General features: G+C 32.3%; 1 protein-coding gene across 9 annotated transcripts in view; it reads right to left on the bottom strand.

Moving 5' to 3' along the window:
- The window catches only part of Cep170 (centrosomal protein 170), a 132,423-nt gene that overhangs the window by 74,945 nt on the left and 36,129 nt on the right, over nt 1-21,349 (bottom strand). For all 9 annotated transcript variants that reach the window (XM_058575161.1, XM_058575157.1, XM_058575158.1 and 6 more), the window contains exons 2-4: nt 21,003-21,148; nt 15,312-15,401; nt 8,897-8,978 (exon numbers count right to left, since the gene is read on the bottom strand). In XM_058575161.1, the coding sequence (XP_058431144.1) occupies nt 8,897-8,978; nt 15,312-15,401; nt 21,003-21,107 (277 nt within the window). In that variant the 5' untranslated portion in view covers nt 21,108-21,148. The remainder of the gene's footprint in view (nt 1-8,896; nt 8,979-15,311; nt 15,402-21,002; nt 21,149-21,349) is intronic.

Consider the following 21,349-nt stretch of genomic DNA (forward strand, 5'->3'; position numbering starts at 1 on the left):
AGGCATAAAAATAGGAAAAGAAGAACTTAAATTATCACTATTTGCAGATGATATGATTCTATACCTAGCAGACCCCAAAGGCTCTACAAAGAAACTATTAGAGCTAATAAATGAATTCAGCAAAGTGGCAGGATATATAATCAACACGCATAAATCAAAGACATTCCTGTATATCAGCGACAAATCCTCTGAAATGGAAATGAGGACAACCACTCCATTCATAATATCTTCAAAAAAAATAAAATACTTGGGAATCAACCTAACAAAAGAGGTGAAAGACTTATACAATGAAAACTACAGAACCCTAAAGAGAGAAATAGAAGAAGATCTTAGAAGATGGAAAAATATACCCTGTTCATGGATAGGCAGAACTAACATCATCAAAATGGCGATATTACCAAAAGTTCTCTATAGGTTTAATGCAATGCCAATCAAAATCCCAACGGCATTGCTTGTAGAAATAGATAAAGCAATCATGAAATTCATATGGAAAAATAAAAGACCCAGAATAGCAAAAACAATGCTAAGCAGGAAGTGTGAATCAGGCGGTATAGCGATACCAGACTTCAAACTATACTACAGAGCAATAGTAACAAAAACAGCATGGTACTGGTACCAAAACAGGCAGGTGGACCAATGGTACAGAATAGAGGACACAGAAACCAATCCACAAAACTACAACTATCTTATATTTGATAAAGGGGCTAAAAGCATGCAATGGAGGAAGGATAGCATCTTCAACAAATGGTGCTGGGAAAACTGGAAATCCATATGCAACAAAATGAAACTGAATCCCTTTCTCTCGCCATGCACAAAAGTTAATTCAAAATGGATCAAGGAGCTTGATATCAAATCAGAGACACGCCGTCTGATAGAAGAGAAAGTTAGCTACGATCTACATACTGTGGGTTCGGGCTCCAAATTCCTCAATAGAACACCCATAGCACAAAAGTTAATAACTAGAATCAACAAATGGGACTTACTCAAACTAAAAAGTTTTTTCTCAGCTAAAGAAACAATAAGAGAGGTAAATAGAGAGCCTACATCCTGGGAACAAATCTTTACTCCTCACACTTCAGATAGAGCCCTAATATCCAGAGTATACAAAGAACTCAAAAAATTAGACAATAAGAGAACAAACAACCCAATCAACAAATGGGCCAAGGACCTGAACAGACACTTCTCAGAGGAAGACATACAATCAATCAACAAGTACATGAAAAAATGCTCACCATCACTAGCAGTCAGAGAAATGCAAATCAAAACCACCCTAAGATACCATCTCACTCCAGTAAGATTGGCAGCCATTATGAAGTCAAACAACAACAAGTGCTAGCGAGGATGTGGGGAAAAGGGTACACTTGTACATTGCTGGTGGGACTGCAAATTGGTGCAGCCAATTTGGAAAGCAGTATGGAGATTTCTTGGAAAGCTGGGAACGGAGCCACCATTTGACCCAGCTATTCCTCTTCTTGGTCTATTCCCTAAAGACCTAAAAAGAGCATGCTACAGGGACACTGCTACATCGATGTTCATAGCAGCTCAATTCACAATAGCAAGACTGTGGAACCAACCCAGATGCCCTTCAATAGATGAATGGATTAAAAAAATGTGGCATTTATACACAATGGAGTATTACTCTGCATTAAAAAATGACAAAATCATAAAATTTGCAGGGAAATGGATGGCACTAGAGCAGATTATGCTAAGTGAAGCTAGCCAATCCCTAAAAAATAAATGCCAAATGTCTTCTTTGATATAAGGAGAGTAACTAAGAACAAAGTAGGGACGAAGAGCAGGAGAAGAAGATTAACATTAAACAGAGATGAGAGGTGGGAGGGAAAGGGAGAGAAAAGGGAAATTGCATGGAAATGGAAGGAGACCCTCAGGGTTATACAAAAGAACATACAAGAGGAAATGAGGGGAAAGGGAAAAATAATACAAGGGGGAGAAATGAAGGTCAGTAGAGGGGGTAGAGAGAGAAGAGGGGAGGGGAGGGCAGGGGAGGGGGGATAGTAGAGGATAGGAAAGGTAGCAGAACACGACAGTCACTAGTATGGCAATATGTAAATCAATGGATGTGTAATTGATGTGATTCTGCAATCTGTATATGGGCTAAAAATGGGAGTTCATAACCCACTTGAAGCAAAGTGTGAAAGATGGTATATCAAGAACTATGTAATGTTTTGAACAACCAACAATAAAAAAAAAAAAATAAAATAAATAAATAATTTCAACCAAATGTGTAAACCATACCATACTCTGATTTTCTCCTCATTTAGAAGTAATTCCTTTTTACCTTTTTCATATGTTTTGTTTTATTTTTGGTTACTCATCTCACCTACCTCTTAATATTGGATGTATCAGGTTCATGTCCTTGGACCTCTTACCAATTTATATTCATCCTCAATGACTGCATTCAGTCTCAAGGTTTTAAGTGTTATTCATAAAATAAAATTTCCAAATTTTTGTTAACCTGCACTTCTCCCCTGGATTCAACTGGTATGTACAACATATCCAGAATCAACCTCTCAGACTTCTACTTTTGGAGAAAATGAAGTAAAAGGAACCAGACTTACTCTCCTACCTAAAACTAACAAAAATTGACAAAATATATGGTTTAATACACAGCTGACATCAGATTACAGGACAATGATCCATGAGAGAAAGGTAAACAAATCAAAAGTGAGCCCATTAACTGCACTAACAAAACATCCAGAGAGTTTCAAGGTCACACTGCAAGAAGTAGTAGGCCAGGCAGAGAGGAGCAGACCCCCTGAGTAGTAGAGGAAATGAAGCTGAAGGGTTAACTACTTAAGAGAAGCTGCATACAGAAAGAATTCCACAGACCTTCAGAGAGTTTCACTCAAGTACTCAATTTAATACTGATCAGTTTATGAGGAATCTACCTAGGGCTATGGCAAGAAAATATCTCTGTTATAACTATTCAATTGTGCTGTGGTAAAGCAGCTATACAAATATGTAAATTAGGGGACATGGATGTGTTTCCATAAAACAGGCTGAGGGCCAGATTTTGGTCAACAGTTGACTTCTGCGGTATATAAAGTATATAGAAAGGTCTTGACACAGTAATATGGAATAAGTAGCCCAGACTAATCTTAGAAGCCCAGCAAATCTTTAAAAAAGACCCAAAGTGATAAATCTACTTCTAAGTAACTTTTGTCAAAGAACAGAGCTTAAAACTATTTATAGGAATACAAAAATAGGCATATAGCACTCAACAAGGTGAAATTAACAAGTCAGGCACCTAATAAAAATTATCATGCATTCAAAAACATCAATTGCAATTAACTTAAAACTGATACAAATATGAACAAAAATGTTAAAAACAATTATTATAATCACAATCCATGTTTAAAAAGTAAGTAGAAACCCATTGGAAGATTAAAAAAAAATCCTCACTTCTCAAAAGAGGATGTACAATCAATCAACAAAAATATGAAAAAAATGTTCATCATCTCTAGTAATCAGAAAAACGCAAACCAAAACTAATCATCTCACTCCAGTCAGAATGGCAGCTATTATGAAGACAAACAATAATAAGTGTTGACAAGGATGTGGAAGAGGGCTGGGGATGTGGCTCAAGCAGTAGTGTGCTCGCCTGGCATGCGTGTGGCCCAGGTTCGATCCTCAGAAACTACATACAAACAATGATGTTGTGTCCGCCAAAAACTGAAAAATAAATATTAAAATTCTCTCTTCTCTCTCTCTTTAAAAAAAAAAAAAAAAAAAAAAGAATGTGGGGGAAAAGGTGCACTCATACACTGCTGGTGGGACTGCAAACTGGTGAAGCCAATATGGAAAGCAGTATGGAGAGTCCTTGGAAATCTGGGAATGGAACCACCATTTGACCCAGCTATCCCTCTCCTTGGTCTATACCCAAAAGACTTTAAAACAGCATACTTCAGGGAAATAGCCACATCAATGTATATAGCAGCCCAATTCACAATAGCTAAATTGTGGAGCCAACCTAGATGCCCTTCAGTGGATGAATGAATTTTAAAAATGTGGCATATATACACAACGGAATATTACTCAAAATAAAAGAGAACAAAATCATGGCATTTGTAGGTAAATGGATTGCGCTGGAGAAGATAATGCTAAGTGAAGTTAGCCAATCCCCAAAAAACAAAATGCTGAATGTTTTCTCTGATATAAGGAGGCTGACTCATAGTAGGGTAGGGAAGGGGAACATGGGAGGAATAGATGAATTCTAGATAGGGCAGAGGTGTGGGAGGGAAAGGAGGGTGCAGGGGATTAGCAAGGATGGTGGAATGTGATAGATAGACATCATTATCCAAAGTACATGTATGAAGACACGAAGTGGTGTCAACATACTTTATATACAACCAGAGATACAAAAATTGTGCTATATACGTGTAATAAAAATTATAATGCATTCCACTGTCATTTATGTGTTAAAAAAAATTAAAAAATTATAAGGTATTTAGGAATTTATAAAATAAATGCTATTCAAACTTTTATTAAAAGCTATTTAAGTTCATAATAAACATAATTATAGATTATATTAACAGATTTTCAAATTTCAAATTTTTAAAATTTCAACAACAACAAAATTTCCTAATTGAACTTTTAGAGATAAAACTACATCGTTTGAGATGAAATATATGGGTTAATGGTAAATTAGATGTTGCCAAAGTAAAGAATAGTGAACTTAAAGACCCAGAATAATAACAATCCAAATCAAAACACAGAGGAGAAATACAGCTTTAAAAAATAAACAGAGTATTAGTGAGTAGGGGAAGATGGCAAGTATATATTTAATATATAATTTAAATATACATTTAACTGGGGTCCTTGAGGGAAAGTGTGGAAGACAGAAAAAACAATAAACTGAAGAAATAATGGAGAAAAATTTTCTAAATTTTACTAAAACTATAATCTCAAAGATCCAAGGATCTCAACAAACCCCACACACAAAACACATGAAGAAAACTACACAAGGGAACATCAAAATCAAATAGCTCAAAACCAGGAATGAAGGAAAACAATGAAAGTAAAAATTCAGTGAAGCAAAATCTTAAGTGTACTAAAAGAAATGTCAACCTAGAATTCTTTTTTAAAGAATATTTTTTTAGTTGTAGGTAGACACAATACCTTTATTTTATTTGTTTATTTTTATGTGGTGCCGGGGATTAAACCCAATGCCTCATATGTGCTAAGCAAGCACTCTACCACTGAGCTACAACCCTGGCTGTCAATGTAGAATTCTATACCCAGCAATAATAACTTTCAATAATAAGATAAAATACTTATCTAAATATATAAAAGGTAAAAGAACACATCACTAGCAGAGAAATGATGAAGGAAGAAAAGCTGAAAGAGATGATTCCAAATGAAAACATAAAGCTATACAAAGAAATAAAGAACACAAGAAATGGCAGCTTCACAGGTATAAGATATGAGGTACAGTGAGTTTAACAACAGGTAATTTTCAAATTATTTAAATCTCTTTAAAAGACAATTGACTTTTTACTAACAACAATGTAACATTTTTGTGACATATATAAGATACATAAGCACAGCACAAAAATCAGGACAAAAGACATGAAAATGTATAATACTGCAATTTTCTTGTACATTATGTGAAATGGTATTCAACTGAAGATGTAACTCCAAATTAAAGATATAAATATAAGCTACCACTAAAATAACTTTAATGGGGGATGATAAAAGCCAATAAGTTATTAAAGGAGTAAAACTGAATCATAAAAATAAATAATCTAAAAGAAATTAAAAATAGAGAAAGAGTACATAAAACTAACAGAACAGAACATGAATGTCAATGATAGATTTAAATCTAACCATATCAATTATCACATTAAATGTGAATGATCTAGATTGCCAAGAAAGAAGTTATATTGGCTAAAAAATAACAACTATATGCTGTCTGCTGTAAATGTGAAAACAGATTAGTAGTAAAAGAATAGAAAAACACACATTACACTAATCAAAAGAAAGCAGGAACAATTATATCAAAATTAAGGCAAGCCATATTTCAGATCAAAGAATATTATGATTAGGGCAGGTCATTTAACAATGATAAAAGGAGATGAATTTATCAAGAGGAAACAATAATCCTAAATGTTTATACATCTAAAAACAGAGCTTCAAATTATACAAAGCAAAACTTCTGCAAGGAGAAAAAGACAAATCTTTTTGGTATCAAGGGTTGAATTCAGGGGTGCTTAAACACATCCTCAGCAACAACCCTCACTTTTTAAAATATTTTATTTTATTTATTTTTTTAAAGAAAGAGTGTGTGTGTGTGTGTGAGAGAGAGAGAGAGAGAGAGAGAGAGAGAGAGAGAGAGAGAGAGAGAGAGAGAGAGAGAATTTTTTAATATTTATTTTTCAGTTCTCCGTGGACACAACATCTTTGTTTGTATGTGGTGCTGAGGATCGAACCCGGGCCGCACGCATGCCTGGCGAGCGCGCTACCGCTTGAGCCACATCCCCAGCCCAAAAATATTTTATTTTGAGACAGAGTCTCACTAAAGTGCCAAGGCTGACTTTGAATTTGCCATCCTCCAACCTCAGCCTCCTGAGCCACTGGGATTACAGGCATGTGCCACCACACCCAGCCAAACCTGAGATTTGAACACCTTTTCCTTTATAATTTATAGAAAACAAAACAAATAATTAAAATATAAAAAACTTTAACACTACCAAGTCAACTTGGCTAATGAACATTTATAGAGCTTCCAACTCAAAAAGAGTAGAATTCATATTCTTTTCAAGTACATACGGAACATTTACCAATACAGATCAAATCTAGGCCACAGAACAAGTCTGAATAAACTCAAAAGGATTTGAGGCATATCAAGTATGTTCACTAACCACAACAAAATTAAATTATGAATCAATAATAAAAAGAACTTTGAGAAACTCCTTAAATATTTGAAAATGAAATAACATACATATCTATAGCCAGGTTCAAAGAAGAAATGAAAAAGGAAATTAGAGAGTATTCAGAATATAAAAGCAGTATTTAGTGGAAAATTTATGCACTAAACAATAGTACCAGAAAAAAAGTTCTCAGCTTCCACCCAAAAAAGGAATTAGCAGAATTACAAATAGAAAACAGAAAAATAATAACCTCAATTAAATCTAAAACTGATTTTTGAGATGATTTTTCTCATTTTTTTCCCATAAAACTGTTCTACACAGAATTCCACAGTTAGTAATAAATTCATTTTTTCTACTGCTTAGGCCAAAATCTTGAACCCCCACCCCCCAACTCTTTTGCTCACTCTCCATCCAACCTAATCAGGATATGGTACTGGCTCCATCTTTAAAATACACACAAAATACTACCATTTTCTCACTACCTTCACATCTACTACCATGGTTCAATTCTCCTTTAAGAAAAAAAAAAAATTAGTTTGCTATTAAGAAAATACTGTACAATTTGTAAAGTCAGGGTTATTTATTAATAGTTAATACTACAGGCATGTGACACCATGTCTAGCTTAATAGTTTTTTCTTGATTTAAAATTCAAAGTTAACTTCATAGTGTTTATTAAAATTTGAGCCCTTTAGTATTTTCTCATGTTTTAAAACAACTGATATTAACAGAATCAGAGATACGTAAATACAAACTATACTTGCATATATTTTTTGAAAACATGCTGGTGGAAAATGACTCACTCGCCAAGGTTTTAATACTAATACTTAATCATTTGTGTGATAATTTAAAGATTTAAAATATACAACAAATATGCATTCATATTTAATGGTTTGACTTTTCATATAGTCCTTTAGCTCTTCAAGTGTAAACATTAAGACAAGCTATAAAACATTTTCTTATTTTAAATAAGAATTTTATTTTTTTTATTTTTATTTTTTAAAGATAGAGGAGAGAAGGAGAGAGAGAGAATTTTTTTTAATATTTATTTTTTAGTTTTTGGCGGACACAACATCATTGTTTATATGTGGAGCTGAGGATTGAACCCAGGCTGCACGCATGCCAGGCGAGCGCGCTACCGCTTTAGCCACATCCCCAGCCCTAAATAAGAATTTTAAAATTTAAAGCTTTTAAATTTTATTTTTCATAAATTTTAAATGGTACTACAGATTTTTATAGTGTTAGTAGTACATTAACTTTCAGCATCAATTCTAGTTGAGATTACAATTTCTCTGCTAAAGTGATAAAAGTCCATCCAGATTGCCACTGTTTAATATATTCTTTAGTATCAAAGTCCAGATAAAAGTCAAAATTCAAAACACTAAAACTTAAAAATAATTCAGCATAATGTGGAGTATCTGTATTTTAATTAAATATAAGAAAGTCCTTTATATAAAATTTTGTGTCTTGATGAACAGAAATGTTATCTTCTTCAATCATGTTTCTTCTCCAGGGATTCTTTAAGCTATCCTATGTAGTGTAATGTAGTAGTGTCCCTGTTCAGTTATTAGACTCTAATTTTTTAAACAAAAGAATTTTAAATTCTTATTCTTATTCCTCCCAGGAAGTTCATTTGTGCCATTGTCATCCACCTGAAAGGAACTCCTGGGCTGTACAAAAAGTAAACATTCCCCTTACACCTGTTCTCCCCACAGTTAAATTCTTTGATATACAAATAACATGTGCAATAACAATGCAGGGAGACTGCTAGTGAAACTATATAAACTGGGAAGATGAGTTCATCAACTTTTCCAGGATATTTTAGAAACAAAAATAATAACTAAAAAAATATATTTTTAAAACATCTAGTATTTTAGTATAGGAAGTCATTGAATAAATAGATTTCTAGCATATCTATATTGTGAATTTCTATGTCTCAGAAATGTTAATTTATACCAGAGTAAATATTTTTTAATAAATTGGATAAATGCACAAAATCACATAAGGATATCATATCCAAATCTCAGCTTATCTTCAAGTTTCAGGGTAATATAACTCTGTTCTGGAATCCTTATATCATTCACAAAAGTCTGCAAGAAAAAGAGAAAGAAGATGTTAGGTTACATATCAAGTATTATTTCTCATATTCCAGAAAACCTGATACTGAAAAAGTACATACTATTTGGTGGCTGACAGCTTCTGTATCATTAAGGTATGCCATGTGTTCCGAAGCATGATAAAAGTATTTCATACTAAGCCCATTTTCATTATTTCTGATAACAAAGAACCTGGTGCTGCCAAGATGAATTTAGGCACTTAGAATCATTTCTAATGATAATGCCAAGAAAAATTCTTAATATTCAGCTGGCAAAATGTAAAGGGTGAAATATATCATCAGGGCTTATGTCCCTAATTTTGGTTGTTTTGAAAAAGAATTTGTGAGGACTGACCTTTCGGTTCTTTTACTCTTAAAATTATTCCAAAAAGCAAAAAGAAAATTTACTCTTTTAAAAATAACTGAATAAACTCCTATTTTACAATTGTTACATGGGTTCTTTAGATTCTTTTATGAATCTAAGATGTATCCTGGGATCTTAGTGAATGATCTTTCCCATATGTTAAAATATTGATATTTCATCACCATGGTAATTATTTTATGTTTTCTCAATTACTTCTAACAATAATAAAAATAACCAAAATAATGGACAAAAGAGTAACAGAAAATAATGTTTCCAAGGACAAAAAGAAAATAAGGCATTTCTTACACAGTCATTCAATAAGAAGAATCATGCAGTATTTTCCAGCAATAACCTGAACCAATTTGAATTTTAAAAGAAATTTTAACCATATTCTTCCTATATGTTATTCTTTTCCCCCACTTTGGTTCCAATGCTAATTTAATAGCATTTGTAAATGGACATATGCTCAATATAAGTATCTACACAAAGATGACTAGAAGGAAAAAGATGATACAGAAATAAAACTAGTGGATTGATCTACTAATCAATGTTTTAGTATTATAGAAGAAAATGGCCATCCTGTCAAAATTATAAGGTGTTAAAGTTTAAAATACACCGTTTGACCATGCAAGAGCAAAAACAATTGAAATAATAAGCTAGAACCAATCAGAAATGTACTTGACATCTGGATTCAACATTTTTAAAATAGAAACATTTCAGGTGAATATATGACAAGCTGATGAGCAGTCATCTGCATTCAAAGAACATTAACCATTTTGTCTATTATGTACAATTAAAACCCTGGAGCATATGGAATACAAATTTGAGTTTGTTGTGCCAAATTATTTATTGAAATTTCAAGTTGTTCTTACTATCCTTTTCTTATATTTGTAAATTATTTGTAAAAAGACTTGAATATATATATATAAATAAAATAAAAATAATCCACTGGACATTGATAATAAAAAGTGATGATTACTTTTCCTGGCATCACTGGAGTTGAAGACCTAGAAGTTACTAGAATTATATAGATCACAGAACAAATGTTATACTTCATTGCCCAGAATGAAGATATTATATAAATACTTAACAAATTTCTTTAGTAAATTGAAACTTAAAGTTACTATATTCTTTCCTTTTTGATTCTTTTTTTTTTCCCATTCCACTTTATCCGAGATGGCCAATATAGCTTTTTTGAAAGGTTCCCTCCATAGTGAATAAGCTTAGAAGGGCCTTGAATGATGCATAGGAAAGTACATAAGAGTGTTATGTAATGTTACTATGGTCATATTCTCAAATGTCTGTGTATAATTAGCTCTTTGTAACATGTTATAAAATAACAATTTTATACCTACATGTTATAAAATAACAATTTTATACCTACATGTTATAAAATAACAATTTTATACCTATCAAGAAATTAGAAAAGATAGCAATTTTAATTCCAATCAGATAACAAGTGAATACCACTAAGACTCAATCACACATTAGCATGATTTCTAAATAATTTCAAATCAGAAGCTTCCAATATTATATATAGAAAAGTTAAAATGGTAACACAAAGAAAATTCAAAGGCTTCTTGGATTTATAAACTCTAATTTTAGGCTCATTCCAAAATAAACATTTCAGAGTGTTTTAAAACTCACATTTGGAGTTTACTAAAATAAGGTATAATTATAAACTAGAAAAGCTGTGAGAGATGAAGAAAACAAATAAAATATTAATGAAAATATTAATTTACTGATATTTGGTGTGCAGGAAATAAACAACTAGCTACACTGTGTAAAAGAATGTAACAGTTTTGAGCCAATTTTATTAATCACAGCATCTAATAACATAAAACACCATGTTCACTCAAAAGGCATAAGATGACCCTTCTAAAGTTTAAGACTGCTCAACTCTCTTAAATATAAAGCACCTACAATGTGTTTAACATATGTACTAGGTGATTTTCAGGCATCATGAAACACAATTTTAACATGCTGTCACTTATGCTAGAAATACTCCTTAAGGTCTAAAAAGACTTAGGAAACAAGCCAGACACAAAGGTTCAGCTCACAAAAATGCAAGTGAAAACATCTGGGAGAAAATTATCTCCTAAAAGTCTAACATTACAAAAGAGAAATTTTCAAAGACAAGAGGGGAAAAATCATTTTAGTATATCAAATATGAAGCATATTAATAAATTTCACATGGAAAAAAATAAGTTTTGTTTCTGTGCCAACATCATTTAATCACACCATCATATACTATATTAATATTATGGGAAACTGAATATAGTGGCCAGAAGCACAATCTACACCTCAATCACTAGGACAGCTTTATCTTCTTCCCTAACCTTCTATACCTTCTAGTGTGACCATTCTCCACTTTGTATCACATTGGCCTAATGTGACATTTGGGGGAGAGGGAGAAAAGAGTAACAAAAGCCAGGACTGGAATGGACAGGATAGATCTGGCAGAAACCATGACATTTAACAAAGGGGTGAATGGTCCAGTACAAGGAGAAGGTAGGAAGAACGGAACACAAACAAGGGTTCCTACGGAAAGAGAGGCCGCATTGAATTTGCAGAAAAATGATCTATTAAAACATTAGCAACAGAACCAGTTTCAGCTTCCTCTCACTTATTATAACTACGTTTTTAGTGAAATGTGGAAATAACAAAATATAAATTTAGTCCCTTGGAAGTAGCATGGAGAATAGAGTAAAAGGGAGTAGAAGTGGAAGTGAACATTTTTGAGTTTGGTTGGTAAGTGCTTCATTTTAAAATACAACAGTGTGTTCATTGAAAAATACATAGGCTACATGGTGCCAAACTTGTCTTAGTAGCTTTCTAAAACAATAATAGCAATAACTTTATATACTAAATATTTTCTATTTATGTTCTAACAAAGTTTTGAAATTAACTTATTTATCTCTTTACAACAAACTGTGAAGTACCATTTCATTGCTTCTATTTTTTTTTTAATAACTAAGGAAAAGAGAAATTAAATAGTTTGTCCAAGATTACATCACTAATAAAAATTAAAACTGGGCTATAACCACTTAGCATGCCCCCCAACTCCTGAAATTACTATTTCTAACTTGGTGCTCAAAATTCTAGAATTACACAAACATTAAGAGTGAACAATATGTAGATTACATAGTCTATATGCTTTATGAATAAAATAAATGATAGCTAGTAGTTCATAGAACTCTGACATTATTTGTCTACCATGTCCTTTGTGGCATGTTTTCAGCTGTTAATTAGGTAAGAGTAAATTTATCATTTGTACAATGCTTTAAGGTTCTATAATAAGCGCACACTCACATTGCACTATCACATTTAATTCTTGTAACAATACTACACAGCAGGAATTATCATTTCACTATTTTAGAGCTAAAACAAATTTTGTATTACACCTTCACTTTTCATAAACTTCAACTCTATGTTTTCACACACTTTAGGAGACAATACCAATTTACATGAAGAAGCCGAATATTGAAGAGATTACATGCTTTGTTCCAAGTGATACAACTAATAAATTACACATGAGATTAAATCTAAGTCCTAATTCCAAGTTTAAAACACAAAACTTGCTCTCTATAGGTGATTATCTTTCACAAAATTTTTGAGTATAATCAAATTACAGAAATGACAGCCTAGAAGTTCATATTTCATCTGATTTTTAAACAAACCCAACACTAAATAATTTCACATTTGATCACAATATTTTTAAAGACTAAAAACCACCAATATAATTCTACTACATTATTTCACAAAATAATAATGTAAAGACACATAGGAACAGCCTTGTAGTCAAGATGAAACTTTCTAGGCTTAAATACAGAATTTATAACACTGAGGGCTGGGGTTGTTGCTCAGTGGTAGAGCACTTGCCTAGCATTTGTGAGGCACTGGGTTCAATCCTTAGCACCACATAAAAATAAATAAATAATATAAAAGTATTATGTTCATCTACATCTAAAATATATATACAAAAGAATTTATAACACTGATAAAATATTAAAATATTCCATATATAAATGTAGATTATAATTTTGTGCCACTTTTTTGGGGGGTGGGAGTGCATGCTAGGTACCAAACCTGGGCTTCACACATGCGAGGCAAGATAAATTCCCATCCCAAAGTCCTTTGGATACAAAATTAATTCAATTCCATTTATAAAACATTGACTAAGTTCACATGCCGTGCCTATGCTAGGCACTGTGGTTGTAATTACAGAAGCAAAGGCACATGAACTATTTAGGAGCTCATAATTAAACACAGAAACAGAGATATAAAAGCAGATTTAATACCAGGCTGATGAAACACTCAAAATAACAGATTAAAACAAAACTTTATGGGTACATAGAAGGAAAAAAGATATTTTAACAAATAGCTGGGAATTAAACTTGGTAACTTACATGCCTCATAGTTTAACAGTGTCTACCTTCTTTGCCCATCTCTACTTTAAACTTTAAGCATGTCAACAACATCAGAAGTTAATATTCATAAATACAAGAGACTTCTCTTTGATCCTTTCTGGAAGAGTAGAATTTGATTTTCTTCTAAAAATAAGTGAAACTTTTATAAATGGCAACACAGGCGAACTACTTAGTTGAAGAAAATCTAACAATATATTTGGAAAATTATTTGAAGAATGAAAGAATTATAGGAAGAAAAGAGGTATGGCAAGGGAAAGTGTGGGGCCACATATATGGAAAAGTGGCTAATGCCAAAAGTGAACAACTTCAGTCCAAACTTGAAGAATGCTGATTTAATTCTATGTGCTATGATGAAATATCAAAGGCTTGAATAAACCAACAGAACATGCTTATAAAAAAATTTGTCTCAAAGAACAAACAGAAAAATCCATTAATAGCAGACCAATTTAAGACCAGGAAAAAATATTTTACCTAATTTGCCAAATGTTTGCATGTTTATTCATATGAAGTTCAATACATATTTTGAAAAGCAGTAACAGCTTGAAGTAGTTGAGATTTAATTTCTGTTAAATTTATTTTAAGAATTTCAAGGGGCTAGGGATGCAGTTCAGTGGTGGAGTACTTGCCCAGCATGCCCCAAACCCTGTGTTCAATCCCCAGCATCACAAATACAAAAAGGAATTTCAAAAACACAGATATGAACAATATTATATCTGCTTATGTTAGCAAATGCATAAAAAATTAAAATAATTCAATACTTCAACATCCTCTTATATTCTATGGCTATTTATATTCTGCTAAATGAAGAAAGACCAAATGAAGAAATGAGAAAAAATTAATTGCAGTAACACAAAAGTATCTTAAAGTATAAAGCCAAAAAAGCAAGAAGAAAACAACGGTGCTTAGTTAATATTCTATACTTGTTAAGGTAAATATTGTGTTTTACTTTGTTTTTGACCTTAGTATAAAAGGTCCTACACTATCTGGCCCCAAACCACTTTCTATCTTTATTTTCTAAAAAAGGAGCCGACAGGACTGGGATTGTGGCTCAGTGATAAAGTGCCTGGCATGTGTGAGGTATTGAGTTTGATCCTCAGCATGACATAAAAATAAATAAATAAAATAAAGATAGTATGTCCATCTACAACTTACAAAAATGAAAAATAAAAATAAAGTGAGCCCATATTTCTATGACCCCTTAGAGTATTTTCTGCATTCTTACTGCCATGACTTTATAATGTTTTCCCACCATTTTTTGCAGCCATATATAGTAAGATAAAGCTTAGTCCTCATCTTCCTAATGAAGTCTTTAACTGTCTTAATTCCTGTATCTATTAGTTTCTTGTGAACATGTGCTAATTTCATACTCTGTTACATGGCTCCCAAAATGTGATATGTCTAGCAAGCATTTACAAGTTAAATTCAAACTAAAGAAAAAGAAAATTTAATACAAATAGGAAATGCAATCCAATTTGTCTTCATATAATATTAAATGAATATTCAAACAAGACCAAATATAAACCTGTGAACTTACCCCATTTAGGCTGCCTAAATCTTTCACCAAATGCTCATCTGTAGAGGCATCATAATTGATTACAGCATGTTGCTTATCCACACTTCGAGACTGAAAGGAATTTTTCTTAAGTTAATAAATACAACAAAATACTAGAATAAATACCAAACAAAAGATGTTTGGCTAGTATCTAACGTTAATAGTATAATAGGTAAAATAGGAAAATACTGAAGTAAAGTGGTTTAAGTGTTATTATACAACACAAATTTACCATCACTCCCTGAAGACAAAAATAGCCAAATTTTTAAAATATTCTTTCTACAATTATGTTATAATTTTCAAAAAAATAAATCAGCTGACTTTGTTGGATATATCAAATTACAATCCTTTTATAATTTAAAAATGCTATAAGGAAATCATGTGAATTAGTGTTTTTTTATGTATCTTACTGCTAAAAAGTTTACTCTTTAAAAAAATTATATTCTCTATGTGTAATAAGAATTGTAATGCATTCCGCTGTCATATATAAATTAAAAAATAATTTTTACTCAATACTAAAAATTATAAATTACATAAGGAATTTAAAGAAAAGGGAACATAAAGGGATAATTTTCTGAATAAAATTATTCTCACTTAAAATGAGATTCTAAAACTGGTTCATGGGTGAGCTCTAAGAGTAAAAAAAAAAAAAAAAAAACTAAAAATGAGAGAAATTGCAATGACAAACTATGTTTTTTGAAAGTGGCTTTGAAGCATCCTTTAAGATATACACACATACACACACCACAGCTTAGTGAGTTGTCTACAGATGGAAGTATCTGAACAATGTACTAAGAGCCTGTGAAAACTGTTACTGAAAGAAAGAATTTATCAGTAAAGGCACAAGAAGAGTCAGAGAACTGATGAATCTGAACTCAATAACCATTACAGAGCAACTGCACAAAACTTTGCATATAAAAGCAAAAGTGCTATCAAAACTGGGGAAGAGATATGACTTCCAGTTTCTAGCCTAATATGTGAAGAACTTGGAAGCCATCCTTTCAAACCTAACAGAAAGAAAAATGTTGAACAAAGTAAAAATCAAAATTAATCCTAAATCAGGTACAATGCACACCTGTAATCCCAATGACCTAGGACGCTGAGGCAAGAGGACTGCAAGTTCAAAGCCAGCCTTAGCAACTTAGGTCCTAGGCCACTTAGTGAGAACCTGCAACAAAGATTGATTGATTGATAGATAGACAGACAGATAGATAGATAGATAGATAGATAAAATAAAAATTTTAAAAAAGGGCTGTGGCTGTGGCTAAGTAGTTAAGCACCTTGCGTTAAATTCCTGGAATAGGGGGGAAAAATATCTTAGAAGCTGAAGTAGTGGCACATGTCTCTAGTTCCAGCTAGTGAGGAGGCTGAGGTGGAAGGATAACTTGAGCTCATGAGTTCAGGACCTGCTTGTACAATAGAGCAAGATCCCCATCTCAAACAAAAATAAACAAAAAATCACCTTAGTTTCATCAGAGGGCAAACTACCATTAGATAGACAAGCAAATACAGAGAAAAAATAGCTTTCCAGGAGCAGAACTCACAGCTGGAAACAACAACTAGTAAGAAAACTTAAAGGTTAAGGAATTAATAGCTTAAAAACTGGAATTCTACACTCTGCTCTACCATTTCTTATTATGGTAGTAAATAAACAAACCCCTACAATAATAGAAAAGACATAAAACATAAGAGAACAACAGAGGCCACTGAATTGAGCCATCTTTCCAACTCTGGGTGTTCGGAAGAAAGGGAGATATTACATAGGATCAAGGGGAGAAAATCTTGTTTATTTATTTAATAAATAAAGTGGCAATTTTTTTCAAGAGTAGTCTTATGAATTCACCTGTGTAACTCTTAAAATAGCCAATTTAAAGAAAGGCAAAATTTTTACATTTCAGTTATCAAATATATTCAAGGTATCAATTGTGGTTCAGTATCCACCATAAGAATTAGGGCAGAATAGCAAGATTATATAATATACTAGTCTAGTGAGTAATCAAGAAAAAGAGAGTATAAAGGATATGTTATTGCATCTAACCATATGAACAATAAAACCATTTTCATTTCCAGATGATCATATTCACATCTCCTCTAAATTAAACTAAATAGAGAGAAGGTATACTATAATTTTCACAACCCATTTAGATATTTCAATAAATACTTAATAATCATTCAGAAACAATTTAAATTTTAATAAAGACTGCTTACTTCATCAAGCCTCTGACACTAATGGAAAAACCTTAGCTGATCCAATTGTAAATCACAAAGATAATTTTTAAAAATTTGTTCTAATTTGTTATGACAGTGGAATGTGATTCAATTCATACGACACATATAGAGCACAATTTTTCATGTCTCTGGTTGTATACAAAGTGGAGTCACACCATTCATGTCTTCATACATATACTTAGGGTAACAATGTCCATCTCATTCCACCATCTTTTCTATTCCTATGCCCACTCCTTTCCTCTCCTTCCCCTTTGCCCTATCTAAAGTTCATCTATTCATCCCCATTATGAATCAGCATTCTTATATCAGAGAAAACATTTGGCATTTGGTTTGGGGGGATTGGCTTACTTCACTTAGCATTACATTCTCCAACTGCATCCATTTACCTACAAATGCCATGATTTTATTCACAAAGACAATCAATTTTGACAGGGCCTTTATTCCTGTCATAATATGCTTCTAGAAAGAATGAAAGGGCTGGGGTTCTAGCTCAGTGGTAGAGTGCTTGCCTTGCAAGAGTGACGCAGTGGGTTTGATCCTCAGCACCACATAAAAAAATAAAGATATTGTGTCCATCTACAACTAAAAAAAAAAATTTAAATCTAAAACTATCCATTTACTGTCCACTTGCCATACTGTTCCTTACAAAAGTCTATGCCTCCTTCCTCTTGACTTTTACTTCTTATAAAGACCTTCTTCCCAAGGCTATGCAGTGTACTCTTTAAAGTGTGCCTTACTTTAAACTCCTCTTTGTTCTAAAGTTCTTCATAGATGGGTTATCTCCCATTATCTTCCTTTAACTCAAATTTGGCTTTTCCTCTTAGAAAACTAATTCCACTGCATTATTTTAATATGAATGCTACCCTTCTCCCAAATCCCACATCCTGGTTTTTTTGGTTTTGATTTGTTTTGTTTTTAAATGGGAGTCAAAAGTCTTCCAATTTACTATTGTGGCTTCCATATCATGACTTATCCCCTTCAATGAAAAACCCTTTACTTTTTTGTAATATAAAGGTCCAATTTTTTTACAGAGTTAGTGAGTGGTCAAGAAAAACTAAGGAAATAGTATGTTACTAACATAAAAACAGATACATTGACCAGTGAAACAGAATGAAGAGCCCAGGAATAAATCTGAAAATGTACAGTCAACTAGTTTTTGAGAATGGTACCAAGAGGACAAAAGGAAAAGATCATGACTTCAACAAATGGTGCTGGAAAAGTGGATTTCTACACACAGAAGAATGAAACTGCACCCTATTGTACATCATATGCAAAAACTGAACAGACTTAAATGTAAGTTAAGAAACTATAAAATTCTTAGAAGGGAATATAGGGGAGAAGGTCCTGGACATTCACTTTGGCAATGATTTTTGAATATCATAACAATAGCTCAGGTCACAAAATCAAAAATAAATAAATGGGACCACAACACACTAAAAGTCTTCTCACAGCAAAGTAATCAATCAACAAAATGAAATGACAGTTTATGATTAGGAAAACATATTTGCAAACTATGTATTTGTTAAGAGGTTAATATTCAAACTTTAAAAAGAATTCATACAACTCAAAGTGGAAACAGAACTCAATTAAAAAATGGGCTAAAGACTTGAATATGAATTTTTCCAAAAAAGACACAAAAATGGCCAACAGATATATGAAAAGGTGTTCAACATCATTAATCATTATGAAAATATAAATCAAAACCACTGAGACCACCGCCTCATATCCTTTAAGATATTGTCAAGGATGTGCAAAAAGAATCTGTATGTTGTTGGTAGGAATGTATTTTGCTATAGCCATATGGAAAACAGTGTGGAGGTTTCAAAAGAAATTAGAAATAGAACTAACATATGACCCAACAATTCTTCTGGGCTTATACCCAAAAGAAATGAAATCACTTATCAGAACATTTGGCCTTTGATTTTTTGGGATTGGCTTATTTTGCTCAGCATGATATTCTCCAATTCCATTCATTTACCTGCAAACGCCATGATTTTATTCTCTTTTAATGATGAGTATATTATGTATATATACCAGTTTCTTTTATCCATTTATCTACTGAAGGGCATCTAGGTTGATGCTGATCCATAATGGAGAGGGCACGCATGGGAAAAAATGAGGAACTTTGATTGGGCAAAGGGGAGGGAAGAAAGGGAAGGGGTATGGGGGCAGGAAAGATGGTGGAATGAGATGGACATCATTACCCTAGGTACATGTATGACTACACATAGGGTGTGACGCTACATCATGTACAACCAGAGAAATGAAAAGTGCTGCAATTGTATACAATGAATCAAAATGCATTCTGCTGTCATATATATGTAATTTAAATAAATAAATAAATTTTTAAAAATAAAAAATATGAAGTCACACACTATGCTCAAGACTCATAAGACTAATACTATTAAGATTAAACTAATAAGACTCATAAGACTAATACTGTTAAATTTCCCCTAGTTTATCCATAGATTTAATGGAATCCTAATAAAAATTCCAGCAGGAAAAAAAAAAAAGAAATGAAATCACCACTTTGTAAAGATATCTGCATATTCATGTATATATATATTTAAAAGAATGAGCTCTTGACATTTGCCCCAACATGGATGATGAGCCATATTGGGGCAAAATGAAATAAATGAAATAAGCCAGACACAGAAAAATATTACATGACTTTTACTCATATGTAGACTCTTAAACATGTACACACACACACCAAGAAAAAACAAAAAAGTGGTTACCAAGGGCTGAAGACAGGGGCTAGAAGATGGGAAGATACCAGTCGGAGAATACAAAATAGTAGATATGTAAAATTAAATTAACATGTTTAGACACCTAATGCACAACATGAGGACTATGGGTAATTAAATTGTACTGTATATGAAATTCATTTTTAAATGAGTAGATTTTAGCTGCTCTTATCACAAAAACAGAAATATGGCTAACTATATTAGAGGATAAATACATTAATTACTATCTGCATATAACCTACACCATATGGTAAAACTTAAATATACATAATAGAACTTATTTTTTAAAAAAATATCAACAATTTCTATTCTCAAACTACTAGTAGGTATCATAATAAGCATATTTAAAAGAAGCAGTAAAACTAATATCCCTGAAGTATCCATGATTAAAATTCAAATTTACTACATGCTAGGCTAATTATACAAATTATTTACAAGTCTTATTTTTAAAATGTCTAATATGAAACCTCCTACTTAGAAATAAACTTTTCTATTTTGAGCTCTCAGTTATCAAAATGCAATCCTCAAGATGTAGAACTTATTTTTAGATAATGCAGGGATAGAAAATAATTGCACTCATAACTAGAGTTAAGAGAGTCAGAAAGAGAGTCAGAAAGTTCAAATCTAAATACTATTTTTCTCTAAAAGAGTAGGAAAATATTTTATGCTAATTTCAAGTCCTGAGTAGACACAATACCTGTAACATGAGCTCACAGTCATCTCTTCCAACAAAAATCATTTCTCGTGGCAGCCTGTGGCGAGTGCCTCCACTGCTCACCAAAAACCAGGATGTTAAGCTCATTTTCTGCTTAGCTTCTAAGTCTTTGGCAAAGCTACGTCATCCTGCAGAGACAAGAAAAACATATATTTTGACATTTTTAGTTTTAGTATCTATTCACCAAAACCTGTACATAAGCATAAGAATAGAACTGCATTCATAAACAATATTATATAACAAATTTTCACCAGTGAAGTAAGTCCACAAACTCCACTAAGAACTGAATTAAAAACAAAGAGATTAAGCCAGGCCTGGAGGGACGCATC

Source organism: Marmota monax, unplaced genomic scaffold (assembly GCF_021218885.2).
Source record: "Marmota monax isolate L192 unplaced genomic scaffold, Marmota_monax_Labrador192_F-V1.1 WCK01_AAM20220418_F8-fsc00090, whole genome shotgun sequence".
Classification (NCBI taxonomy): Eukaryota; Metazoa; Chordata; class Mammalia; order Rodentia; family Sciuridae; genus Marmota; species Marmota monax.